General features: G+C 36.1%; 1 protein-coding gene across 1 annotated transcript; it reads left to right on the forward strand.

The window, feature by feature from the left end:
• Nucleotides 1-2296: 2296 nt before the first annotated feature.
• LOC136218386 (homeobox protein LUMINIDEPENDENS) lies at nucleotides 2297-12988 on the forward strand. The gene is made up of 13 exons (XM_066005227.1): nucleotides 2297-2713; nucleotides 3300-3327; nucleotides 3718-3848; nucleotides 5366-5895; nucleotides 5977-6070; nucleotides 6153-6246; nucleotides 6780-6906; nucleotides 7006-7057; nucleotides 7137-7177; nucleotides 7265-7353; nucleotides 8607-9041; nucleotides 10629-11167; nucleotides 11683-12988. The coding sequence occupies exons 1-13, from the start codon at nucleotides 2540-2542 to the stop codon at nucleotides 12523-12525; spliced, it is 3177 nt and encodes a 1058-aa protein (XP_065861299.1). The 5' UTR covers nucleotides 2297-2539; the 3' UTR covers nucleotides 12526-12988.
• The last annotated feature ends 858 nt before the right edge of the window (nucleotides 12989-13846 follow it).

The following is a 13846-nucleotide window of genomic DNA, read 5'->3' on the forward strand; positions in this document are numbered from 1 at the left end:
ATAAGCAATCCTTACGGACCCTTTGTTTTAAATTATCGGAATCAACCGTTTCAACCGTCTTGTTATGGGTTTTCGTCACAGGTCCTCCGACTCGGTGTCTACATGAAGATTAGTATTATAATTAATTAATTAAGTTAATTAAGGGTAATTAGAGTAATTTTTATATAATGAGGGGTAGTGCTATTTGGGCTCCAATTATTTTGTATGTAAATTTTGGAGCCGGAATAACACTATTTTTTATTTTATTTTAATTTTAATTTTGTTAGAACAAAGTGGAAGTGGGTTACGAGGAGGAACCAAATGAAGAGTTTGTCTCTTCAAATTAACTCAGTTCTTGGACATGCTCAAGCTGTTCTATGATCTCAATCTCAAGGAAGCTGTTTTTGGACATTCCATAAGAAAACTTCCATTAATTGGCTGTAAAAGGAGAGAGAGAAAGAGAGAATTAGAGAGAGAGTTAGAGAAAAAAAGTGAAAATAAAAAAGATGAGAGTTAGAGAGAGCAATGATATTTGATAAAAATGGAGGGGAGAGAAAATAAAGATGAAGATATAAGGTTTTAGAAGATGAATGAGTTCCATTTTCATTAAAATATAGGTTAAAATTTGATGATTTGGCATGTTGACTGGGTTGACCGGTCATTTTTACCTGGTGTACACTTTAGTGGGAGGACACCAGAAGGTTGTACACTTTAGTGTGAAAAAATTTTGGTTGTACACCAAAGTGTGAAAACAGGTAAAGGTTGTACACCACGTATGTAATTTACCCAAGTACTTCCCTTGGTACCTTATCATATGCTTTCTTCAAGTCAATGAAAACCATATGCAAGTCTTTCTTCTTATTTCGATAGTGCTCCATTAATTGTCTCATTAGATGGATGGCTTCCATAGTTGATCTTCCCGGCATAAAGCCAAACTGGTTTTTCGAGATCTTCACCGTCCTCCTTAGCCTTTGTTCGATCACTCGCTCCCAAAGTTTCATAGTGTGACTCATTAATTTGATTCCCCGATAGTTGGCACAATCTTGTACATCGCCTTTGTTCTTATACAAAGGGATTAAGATATTTTTCCTCTATTCTGATGGCATCTTATTGTTTCTCCAAATTTTGTTGAAGAACGTCGTCAACCATTCGATTCCTCTTTCTCCCAAACATCTCCAAATCTCAATAGGGATGCCATCAGGTCCTACTGCTTTCTTCAACTTCATCTTACTTAATGTCATTTTGACTTCACCCTTTTGAATTCTCCGCAGGCATTCATGATTTATCATATCGTGATGGATACTTATATCTCCAACATCTTGTCTGCGATCTCCATTAAATAAGTCATCAAAATAGGACCTCCATCGTTCCTTGATATTCTTATCTCCAACTAGGACTTTCTGGTCCACATCCTTCACACATTTAACTTTTCCGAGATCTCGCATCTTTCTATCTCTCATCCGAGCAATTCTATATATGTCTCTTTTCCCTTCTTTTGTATCCAATCTGGTATACAGGTCCCGATTCACCTTGCTCTAGCATCTCGTATGACCTTCTTTACTTTCCTTTTAGCCTCTTTGTATTTTTCGTAGTCCACGCTCTGATACTATGAAAAAAAATCAGAAATAAAATGCTTCTTGTGTCTATTATTGGTGTAGAAGACATGTTTATATAGTTTAAATACACCTATAATTTCTCCTAAAATTAATGTAGTCTGCCACAATTACAATCTATCAAAATTTCTATAACTGTGGTAATTTAAACATGGAAATAATAGAAATTCCTGTGGTAATTTAAACATGGAAACAATATATCCTCTAGTATCTTCCAATGAAAATTTTAGGCATAACTCATTTGGTTCTCCAAACTAAATTAGTATTTTAAACTATCAAAATCATCAATGTGGTTTTTGAACTAAGTAAAAATTATCAATTAAGTCTCTATCCTAAATACAAATCATTAATTGAATCATCATAAAAAAAACATTCAATTAAATGGTTTCACACTCTCTTTTTCAAATCCATTTTGTATGAAAGTTTCTGATTTTGAGATAGGAGGGAGATTTAATTTATAATTTTTTATTGACTGAAAATTTTGATAGTTTATCAAACTGAAATTTGAGTTTAGAGTTCTAACCGTTATGCCAAAATTTTAGTTTGTCCAATAAAATCTACATGTGACACCACTTTGTGATGGTCTTAACTTCCCAGCGAGTAAGGTTGGAGGAGTTTACGCGCTCCGGCCATCAGGACTACGCGCGTAGTTTTTCTATATTTTGTTTTAAATAAGTGCTCGTAATCTCACGTGCGAAGTTGGGCGTTAGTTTGCTGCTCCGGTTATGTGATGTTATGTCCCCTATACATATTTTCCCTTCCCCCCGATTCCTCTAATTACGAAACCCTACCTTTAATTCTAATTTTGCTTTTATCCAATCATTAATTTCAATTTTACATTCTCAAAATTTTTTTTTTTTGATGAAACATTCTCAAATCTTTGTACACTACTGTAATGCGTCATTCTGCTTCACCCAGCTTCGACTGTCCATTCTTTGAATTCCACAATGAACGCGTTGAAAGATAATTTGGAAGAGATTGAGATTGGGAGCTCCCTCGAGTCGTTTACTGAGTTTCTTGATTCGCAGAAGGACCTCTTTCATGGCCAGATCGATCAACTTCAACGCATCGTCGTTACTCAATGCAAACTCACCGGTGTCAATCCTCTCTCTCAAGAGATGGTGCGTTTCTTTTTTGAAGCCCTAATTTTACTTTTTGCTTTTAATGTCTGATATAACTATCCAAAGTTTGGAACTATTCCCCTGTTTAATTCTTTTTAGTGTTGCTCGGTGACTAGCTTCTTTCATTTGTTTGAATTCGATATTTTTTTGGTTCTAAATGGCTAATCTTGTTTCGAAGTCTAGGGCATCCAAATATTTTATATTTCATTTTCTGTTACCTTTGTATATAGTTCACTGTAGGAAATGGCCGCCATACATAAAATTCTGAGATATATGCATAATTGCACAATTCATTGTTGAGGAGAAGAGTTGCATGTTCAATTACGCATTGCTTCCTAGTTTCCATATTATCACGCATATCTTGTGAGATGCTTCTATGGTTAGGATTTTCTCTCAAAATGTCACACTACAATGTGAGAAACAAGTCATTGAAGGTTGGAAAAGTTAAAAGTTGTATTTTATTTCTGTTTATAGGGAAGCAGTCTCATACTTAACACTCTTGGAGTGATACTCTTATCCTTTTTTTCCTGAAGATTGGATATGTTATGATGCTAATTGATTATGTCATTTTTTTTTCCATTTACAGGCTGCTGGTGCCATGTCAATAAAAATTGGTAAGTAGTGCCTATTGGATATTTCTGATGATTATGCATTATGACAATTATTAATTCAATCATGGTTGTCTGTTTCATTTCTATTAGTTATGAAGTAGTTTTGACTTCGTCTTTTGCACAATTTGAGGTTTCAACCCTGTCTGACATATGATATGCTTAACTGCGGAGTTCACATGTTATGACCATAGCATATATCAATTGAATCGCTAAATTAAAGAAAATAACTGCTTTAGATTGGGGCTTAAACAGGATGCAGATTGCTGCAAAACATAAACATTTTGATGGTTGCTTATTTTAGATGCTGATTTTTGCAAACTTGAACAGTCACCTTTTACACCAGCTTGTTTACTTATTCTGTTCATTTTGTGACTCTTATCACTATTTTTGCAGGAAAAAGACCTCGAGATTTGCTAAATCCTAAGGCTATAAAGTATTTGCAAGCAGTTTTCTCCATGAAGGATGCAATTAGCAAGAAGGAATCTCGTGAGATAAGTGCACAATTTGGTGTTACTGTCACCCAGGTTCTTTTCTTTTCCATGTACTTTAAACTTAAATTTAACGTTTCTTCTTTTGTTTCTGTTTTGTGCCTTAACATGATATTTATACAACAAATTTTTGTAGTAACCATATTTTCTTTCCCCATCTTCCTCTGCATGTAAATATGTGTATAGCCATAGTTTTTAAAGGCGAAAGGCGAGCCAAAGCTATAAGGGCAAACTAGGCAACAAACAAATTAGAAAAACACAGAAAATAAAACCATAACTCAATTGACTAGTTTAACTTCTAAAGTTGTAAAATAAAATAAAACTTCTAGTCTAATAATAAGATCCTAATTCCTAATAACATATCAAACATCATCATCAGAATTACTAATACTTCCCTGCCTTGACCTTTTGCACATACTTCCAACAAGGATCCGTTCTTGTTGTCTCTTTCGATGTAGAATTACTAATACTCATGTGCGAGCCTTGGCGCAACGGTAAACGTTGTTGTCGTGTGACCAAGAGGTCACGGGTTCGAATCTTAGGAGCGGCCTCTTGCCAAATAATTTGGCAGGGGAAGGCTTGCCCCCAGTACACCCTTGTGGTGGGACCCCTCCCCGGACCCTCGCTCAGCGGGGACGCGTAGTGCGACCGGGCCGCCCTTTTTTTTTAGACATTAGTAAGCTACTGTTTCGTACACTTTCATACAGTTTCACAAACTTTCATACAGTTCCATTCTGTTTCACACACTTTCATAAACTTGCAAAAACTTATAACCTCCATATACTTTCATAAACATACATAAGTAATAATAACAGAAAAACAATAGCAGTAGCATAATCAGCATAACTTTCATATACAGTAGCATAATCGGCATAACTTTCATAAGAATCCCAAAAATTGGGCAGCATAACAGTAGTGTCAGTCATAATAACAGAAAAATAAAGAAGAAAATAGAAGAGTAGAAATTCGGGCAGCATAACCATAGCATCAGTAGGATGAAGAAAAAGAAAAAGAAAACAAAGGAGAAGAGTAGAGAAAAATAAAAAAGAACAGTACCTTATAGTGCAATGAAGTAGATCGGTGGTGATGGTTGGCCGGCTGAAGAAGATCTGCGGTGGTTGTGGTTGGCCGGCTGAAGAAGATCTGCGGTGGTTGTGGTGAGAGTCTCTGTCGAGGAGCAGTTTCTTTCTTTTTCTTCTTTTCTTTCTATCGTTAACTTACCTAAAACAACATTATATATTTCTTTTCTAACTTCCGTTTCCCACTGAACAGAGACTAAAAGAGGTGACCTACCGCCTTAACTACAAAAGGCGACCGCCCCTCGCCTGAGTTGGAGAGGCAGTCACCTCTTGTTAATTGCCCGCCTTCCAGCACTGGAAGGATCGCCTGGGTCACCTCTCGCCTCAGGCGACCTAGGCGAACGCCTTTCACAACTATGTTATAGCTTTAGCTGTTGTTCACCTTTCTCCTGTTTTTTTTTTTTCATTTGGGACTTAATCTAGTACCTTACAAATACAACTTCACTATTTCTCATGGCTATATATTGACTCTAGGTTCGAGATTTCTTTGGTAGTCAACGATCAAGAGTGAAGAGACTAGTTCGATTGTCGAGGGAGAAGGCTGCCAGAGCAAATGCACATAAAGAACCACAAAATGTGGTCTCAACAAGCTGTGATCCTATGATGCCCATTCATATTGCACCATTAAGCTCTATTCACCCTGATCCAGTTCCTTTGGACTCTGTTGACTCCAATTCGGATCCCTTAAATTCCATTGCATCCAATTCACTTTCCTTAAACCATGTCAATATTGATCCAGTTCCCTTGTACTCTATTATCTCGAACTCTCTTCCCTTAAACCCTGTTAATCCTGATTCAGTTCCCTTAAATCACGTTGGCACTTCCAGTGCTGAAGAAATGCCATCTTGCTCAACGCAGGATGACATATTGCCTGGCTTAAATGATATAGAAAAGCATTTTGTTGATAATATCTTCACTTTGTTGCGAAAGGAAGAAACATTTTCTGGTCAGGTAAAACTGATGGAGTGGATCTTGCAAATACAAAATCCCTCAGTACTGAGCTGGTACTTATCTGTTCCTTGTGTATATAACAAGTGTTATTATTCTCTCTGTTGGCCATTTGACAATGCTGTTATTTATTGCAGGTTTTTAGCTAAAGGCGGTGTAATGATTTTGGCTACATGGCTGAGTCAAGCAGCTGCCGAAGAACAAACAAGTGCTCTTCATTTCAGCCTAAAGGCACATATACATTTTCTGAACGTTATTTGATGTGTTCTGTCACATTATCTTGCTTAATATTGAATTATTTTCCGGAATGCAGGTTCTTTGTCATCTTCCCTTACATAAAGCTCTTCCTGAACACATGTCAGCCGTACTGCACAGTGTTAATCGGTTGCGGTTTTACCGGACATCAGGTGTACTTTTGTCAGAGGCTTGTACTTTGTGATTTTTACTCTCTCTTTCTCTGCCTTTTGGCTACAATAAATATCAGCAGTCATGCGCATATTCCAAGAAAAGAAGACACTATGTAATAGTTGTATTGTTTCAGTGTCCTTATTGATTAAATGAGACTTACTTTAAGTGAAAAGAGAAATTTCATAGTTTATCATTTTTCTGAGCTACAAAGAGCCTGCTTAGGGTTGGTTTTAATTTCACAATGGATATGCTGGTAGGCTTCATTGATGTCTGGAACTGTTGAGAATGTGAACCAATTTGATGACTGCTTTATTCTTTGATCTTTTATCATTAGATCCTTATCTTATTTGAACACACTAACAAATGAAAAAGATCACGTAGCAGGGCCATGCAAATTTCCCATTCAACTTTACAAAGATTCCCCCGCCCCCAGTATTCAATTGTTAATGTGCATTGTGTACTTCAGCTGTATTATTTTACGCCTTAATTTTGAAGATAATTTTGAATCTCATTTATCTGATTTTAAGATCAGACATTTCAAACAGGGCAAGAATTTTACTGTCGAGATGGAGCAAATTATTTGCAAGAAGCCAAGCTATGAAAAAACCTAATAGATTGAGATCTTCTATCAATGCACAGGAGATGATTTTGAAGCAGAGGTATATCCCATTCCATTTCTTGGCTTGTGCAACTTTCATTCAGTAAATCTCTTTTTCATGTAACTATTTATTTATTTATTTGGTTCTAATTGCATGCAGCATTGAGGAAATTATGGGCAATGAGTTATGGCATGCCAATGGTGATAATCCTGTAAGTTCTTCACAAATCATTTACTTGGTGGAGAAAGGTGACTTGATGTCATGATTTTCTTATGCTTACTGTTGTGCAGGAAGATGGTCTTACTCTTGTTGAAAGTTCAGAGAATACAAGGTATGGATTCCATTTTAGCATGACCTAAAAAGTAGTCTGTTGATCTTTATTTTTAGTTGAGTTACGGATTGTAAATGTCATGTTTAGGAAAAATGAGCCATCTCAAACGTTAAAGCTGTTGCCAGCATCAACAGATGATGCAAGCAGGAAGCATATCCTGGGTGTATCTTCATCTCGTATCCTCAAGATCACTAAATATTTATTTGTGTATTTTTTGGTTTGTAAAAGAACTAGGAGTACAATGTGGCTTACATTTTACATCATACACTTAGTTGCATTAAACTTCAGGTGCTAGGTTAGTTTTACTAACTGGGTTTTACATTGTTAAAAAGTGTTTAAAGGTCCTTTAATATCTATGAAATCATATTATTTATGTAGCTTGTCCAAACCCCATATAAAAACTGCTGCATACTCTACTAATAAGTAGAGCACTTTTTATGTTATCGACTTTGAAAATTTAAAGGCTTGGTCAAATAAGTACTAATGCTACTTTCCAATAATTTAGGTCAGCCACATGCCATTGTTGGCATTCAGTTTTCATTTTGATTGCTCGTCACTATTGTCTTAATGTGTTTCCCCTCCAAAGTTGGTGGTTGAAGTTATGAAAAAGTTGCCTGTTGAATTTCTTGTATAATATTCAGGGCGCATCTTTTTTCTTTCATCAATTAATTCCCTTCTTAACCATTTAGATAAAGAAAAACGTAAATCAGGAAAGATTTGATTGAGGTATCTACATAATTTATTTCTTGTCTGACAGTAAGAGAATGTGCAGTGATAACATTTGTGATGGTATTCCAGTTTTCAAGAGTTTACTTATTAGCATCAAGTTTCTGCACTGTGTAAATACTATAAATTATTGGCTGAAGAAACAAATTACATGATGCTTAAAACTGTTGTTTTGATATTGTTTCGTTGATGGCAGTGACTGTATCAAGCGTGATTACTTGGTGTAAAATCACTATGAATCCCTAAATCTTTTCTCACAATATTTTAGATACTTAATAGGTCAAAATTGCTTAAATGGGAACCTTATTCCTTAATGTTGTTAATTATCGAAGTCCAATTAGTTTTGGATGCGGTGGTGGGCATTGTTTCCCAATTTCAGTTGAATGGTCAATCAAGCTATGATTGGATAAGTGAACTCATTATTAGCATTAAACGTTTCCTCCAAATCTTCTTAAACTTGACAAATCTTGTGTGGATCTCTTGCAGTAGGGACTTGACTATAATGGTTGAAATTAATGTCCTCCTTGCCTAATGGTTTCTTTTAAATCTTTTTAGTGAATGTAAGTCTGGCACCTGGAAGTCAGTGATAAAAATTGATAATATTAGCCTGGAATTTCATTCCTCCCATGGTGAATGTGCAATTGCCATTTTATTCTTTTTATATGTTAGTTGACTCGTAAGTATATTCCTTAGTTAGTATCAGATGCCAGAGAACGCAGAAAAGTTCAGTATGTGGAACAGCCAGGTCAAAAAACAGCTAGCAGGAGTCCCCTGTCCTCAAAAACAGTATCTGTTAGTCAAGGACGCCCTATGTCTACTGATGATATCCAAAAGGCAAAAATGCGTGCCTTATTCATGCAGAACAAATATGGAAAAGTTGGTGCCTCATCTAACGGAACTAATGATAAGAAGACAGAAAATCTTAATAAACCTTCAAGTACTCCACCCAGCACTTCACTCTTAGCTTCTAAAGTTCCTCTTCGGCCTAAGGTGGAGGAACACAAAAACTTTGCAGCGGTTCCTCCTAATATATGTAATAAGCATGAAAATCATCTTGTTCTAAAGCACAAAATGGGTTCAAAGGAGCATCTGGAAGAACTATACAGGAAGGTCCAGATTCCTTGGCAGATACCTCCAGGTACATTTGTTTTGGTGTTATCAGTGGTTATTCTAACTGTTTGCCCTTAATATTAGTATGGGAACATCTGCAGTAAATAGATAAAGGACACGCCTTTGAAAAGTTTCCTTAATTTTAATCTGAGCAACATAAATATATGGTAAAATCCCTGCCATTTGTCAATGTAAAATGTGGTTGTATGCAACCACTTGTGTTAGACTCTTGATGTCACTACTTTCTTTTTCCCCATGAGTCTATTTTATTCATTTCTTATACGAAGAAGAAAAGAATGGCAGTTCAATGTCTTAGTAACTGGTATGTGCTTAATTCTTTTATGACCTCTTGGTTTCTCTCCCAGTCTTATTTTATCGTTTTCTTTCTCAACTATTTTTTTTTCTTAATAATGAAGAGATGTGGCAGATTATCTTAGACTTGGATTCCAAGTTTGGGTGCCTGGTTGTTTGAAATGGCTATTCATGTCTCACTCAGTTTATTAGGTTGGAGCTAAGGCAAGAATTGATTTGTCATCATTGTCCCTCTGTTCAATTATTCAATGCATAAAAATGTCATTAACTTGAGTGGAACTGTTTGTTTTTTTGAATTGCAAGGGCTTGGTTAAAATTTATAGGCTGATACTTTCCGCAGTACAATGGCAAGATATTGTTCACATATCTGATGAAAATGGAGTAATACTCTTCATTATGTTTATCAACTGACCTTGTTCACCTTAAATCTCCGCTCTCAAGATTATAATTATGAGATTGGACATTGCCAAAAATGTAACACTATTGCTTTAGTAGGAAGATGGAAATGAATAGTTTTATCTCCATATGATGATTGTATGCTTTTCAGTTTGCTGCACATTGGTTTGTGCCTGTGTTCCTTGACTTGGAATTTAAATATACTGTAGAAATCTTGCTTTTGGTATTGTAGTTAAAAGGTTTTTCAAAGTTCTGTGGTGCTATTTATTTTGGGGGTGGAGGCTTGTGCTTATCAGTTTCGGGCCAGAACATATGACTGCAGTATATGAGGCAGTAAAACAAGAAGCATAGTAAATATTGCTCTTAATTTTAAATCCTAAAGCAACCAATAGAAATCTGGTTGATTTTATTGAATAATCATCTTTTCACTTCTAGTGAATTTTGGTTAATCTTCAAGATATTCATTTAATTACAGGGTGTGGTTGCAAATTGCTCCTTGAGTCGACAAAATCTACTTTTACTCTGGTTGATTTTATTGAATAATCATCTTTTCACTTCTAGTGAATTTTGGTTAATCTTCAAGATATTCATTTAATTACAGGATGCGGTTACAAATTGCTCCTTGAGTCGACAAAATCTACTTTTACTCCCCCCACCCCCTTTATAGTTCTTTGTATAGTTTTCCCCCTCAAAACTATTGAGCTTCCCTACTACTATGAAGTTCTTTCCAGAGGATGCCTCCTGTATATTACAGTTCAGTCAAAAAGCTGCTTGTTGATCATGTGAATGTTGTAATTTTTCTTGGGGCTTTTGGCTTATATTCTTACATTTCCCTTTTCAAACATGTTGGCTTTAAGTGCACGTTCTGTAGATTATTCAGCTTTTTATTTCCTTTTCCTTTCTGCAGAAATAAAACTTCAGGATATCTGGAGAGTGGGCGTTGGTGAGAATAGCAAAGAAGTGGATGTTCAGAGAAACAGAAATCGTAGGGAGATTGAAACATTGTGCCGAACTGTGCAGGAGATACCATCTAACCCCAAGGAACCTTGGGACATTGAGATGGATTATGATGACACATTGACCCCAGATATTCCAGTTGAACAGCCACCTGATGCTGATGTTACAGAAACACAAGTCTTCCACAATGAAGAGAGAGTAAACGCAATAGTTACACCAACCACTACTTTCTGTCCGGTTGTTGGCGGGGGAGCAGCAGAGCCAGACCTTGAGTTGCTTGCTGTATTGCTTAAAAATCCAGAATTGGTTTTTGCATTAACTTCTGGGCAAGCTAGTAATATATCATCTGAGGAAACTCTGAAGCTGCTTGATGTGATTAAGAGGAGTGGGGCCGGTTTGGCAACTAGTTCGAATGGGTTTTCTGGGAAAGTAGAGGAAAAGGTCGAAGTTTCTCTTCCGTCCCCAACCCCGTCCAGCAATCCTGGAACGGTGCGTGAAATAGACTTATGCTGCAAATTTCACCACACCCTTCAACTGTTGTCAATTTCTTGGGGACCGACAGATTCGATCCCCTGTATTAAATGGTTATATATATAAATTACAGAAATGCATGGCTTCTAAATGAATTAAGAAGTACTGGAAGTCAGTAAACCAATGTTTCCATTAACTACCGGCTGAGTGATGTATAAAATATAAACACGAAACCATGGGGGATTAGAAACTCAAAATGAATTACCTAGAAATATGAGGATTAACTAGTTCACATCGAGGATTATATGTGGCTCTCTCCATCCCTGTTCTAGATTGTTCATGGGGTTAAATCTTTCTGTGCCAGCTTTATAGTCTTTAAGCATTGGAGATGGTAAATCTGGACTAGTGAACCCCTGTTTTTGCGGATACCAGAGAGGATTTCTTGATTTAAAAAATTTGGTATTAGAATTATGCTTATTTCTTATAATTAATTAGTCATACTAATTTTGTAAAATTTCCGTTTAAACGTGCAGAGTGGATGGAGACCAGAGGTTGCAAAGAACCCCTTCTCTCATCAAAACAACAGGGGGAATAGGATTTCCTACGCAGAATCAGGTGTTCCTTCCACAGAAAGGGTTACAGGCTTGTTGCAGGCTCAGAACCATGCTAATAACATTAGAATGTCCCAACAGCAGTATTTCTCATTGCCTCAAGCGACTTCCAGTAACATTATTCACGATAACAGACAACCTTCTATGGTTATTCCATCACGCCAGAATCTTCCAGCCAGTTCTTCAATGTTAGAAACGGGCTTGCCCATAAAAAACATAATGAGACACAATTTTTCCACTGCAAACCGCAGGCCTTCAATGCGGGTTGAAGCAATGGACAACGTTAAAACAGCTGCATCTTTACATCTTGCTCCAGAGAGGCGACAGGTTTCACTTTCATTGTCTTCCACTATGCCAATGTCAACACCTAATCGGTCATATTCACGGACACCCCTTACACCTGAGCCTATGCACTCATCTAGGCAATCTACTGGAAATATTGGTTCAATGCCTGAATCCTGGAGAGCCAGACAGGGTTTAGCTTCCAATTTGCAATCTCGAGTTAATCAAAACAATCATGAAACATCATTTAGAGGGGCCCTACAGGCTCGCCGGGAGAGAAATGAATATATAGGTGAGGAGGGATTTGAGTCTTGGAGTCCGGAGAACAGTCCTGGAAGATCGCCGGAGAACATGCCTGGTAGAAATTATACTGGAGGCAGATCAAATGGTGGCGGGAATTATACTCATGATAATGGGTCCAGGCAACGTAATTTTGATAACCACCGGGACCATAACTGGAATGGGAACAGAAGATTCCGTTGACTAGAGTAAATTATGTTTGAGGATGAGATTCTTAATTTGAGATGGTAACATCGCAGCTAATATAATTGCAATTGTTGGGACGTACAAAGCTTTCAATTGAGATTGAAAAAAAAAAAAGAAGCTCACGCCAAGTTTTCCAGTTTTTAGTGTATACCATATTTCTACCCAAAAAAAAAAAAAAAAGTGTATACCATGTTATTTTACTTACAACGTACTTTGGCATACCTCCACTGTGTGGGAAGCTTTGGTGGGCCTTTGTGTCCGATGACATGCAGATTTGAGATCAGCGGTCAATATTATGGAATATCTGTTTATAGTGTCATAGATGGGATGTATTTAGAAATTTGAGAATCAATAATTCCGTTCTCCTTAATTGGCACTAGTTAAATTTATCAAAGTAATACTAGCAATAATGTAGTAAGATTGCAATTATAGTAAATACTTTACTATTTGTTGTGTTGAATATATGAGTGAAACCGAATGCATGTAGTTTCTATATTTTATCTCTAAAACAAGAATCTTAGGAATTCCTGGCTTACGGATAAACTCCAAATACCTTTAAGACAATGTCGAGAAATTGTCTTAATGAAGTAGGATTTTATTTTGTTATATTCTTTTGGCTTAGTTGTTTTTTAATTTACCTGCTTGAATATTTGTTACGTGCTCTTTTGGAAATTAGAACCATTATAACTTGTTGAATATGATTTTTGTAACTTTTTTTGTTGGGAATAAAAATAAACATGAGCAAAATAATCAATAAAAATAATACCGATAAATTAATGTAGTCCACCTTTAAGTTTGGGCTACATCCATGATCAAACTCGAGACTAAATTCTTCAACTATAAAATAGTAGACGTACAAAGAGGATATTCTTTAGATGATTTTTTAGAGTTACAAAAATATGAGATAAATTAATATTGTAGCATTCAACGTTTTCCAGAAATATCCAAAATAATTATCTTACTATTTTGCATCTCTTCAAAATAATTAGACTATCTTCTCAAAATTTAAATTCTCTTAATTCAAGAACAAACTCACAATGAAAAACCTCTTTTTGATTATCTGCTTCTCACATTCACAATTGAGTATCTCCTCCTTTGGCTTTTATAAGACCAAGGAGGGAACATTGCCAACAATAATGTTGCAGGCAATTAATTTGTTGTAGTTGACTATCAAATTCGGTGGAATTAATTGTTAAAAAGATTTTTTTTAAAATTAATAATTTGATGTCCCTCGTTAATTGGAATAGCAACTACCACCTAATAATTCTCCGCCTCCCAATTACATGAGGATCTTGTTATCCCTGCAACCATTCGACAT

Source organism: Euphorbia lathyris, chromosome 2, assembly GCF_963576675.1.
Source record: "Euphorbia lathyris chromosome 2, ddEupLath1.1, whole genome shotgun sequence".
NCBI lineage: Eukaryota > Viridiplantae > Streptophyta > Magnoliopsida > Malpighiales > Euphorbiaceae > Euphorbia > Euphorbia lathyris.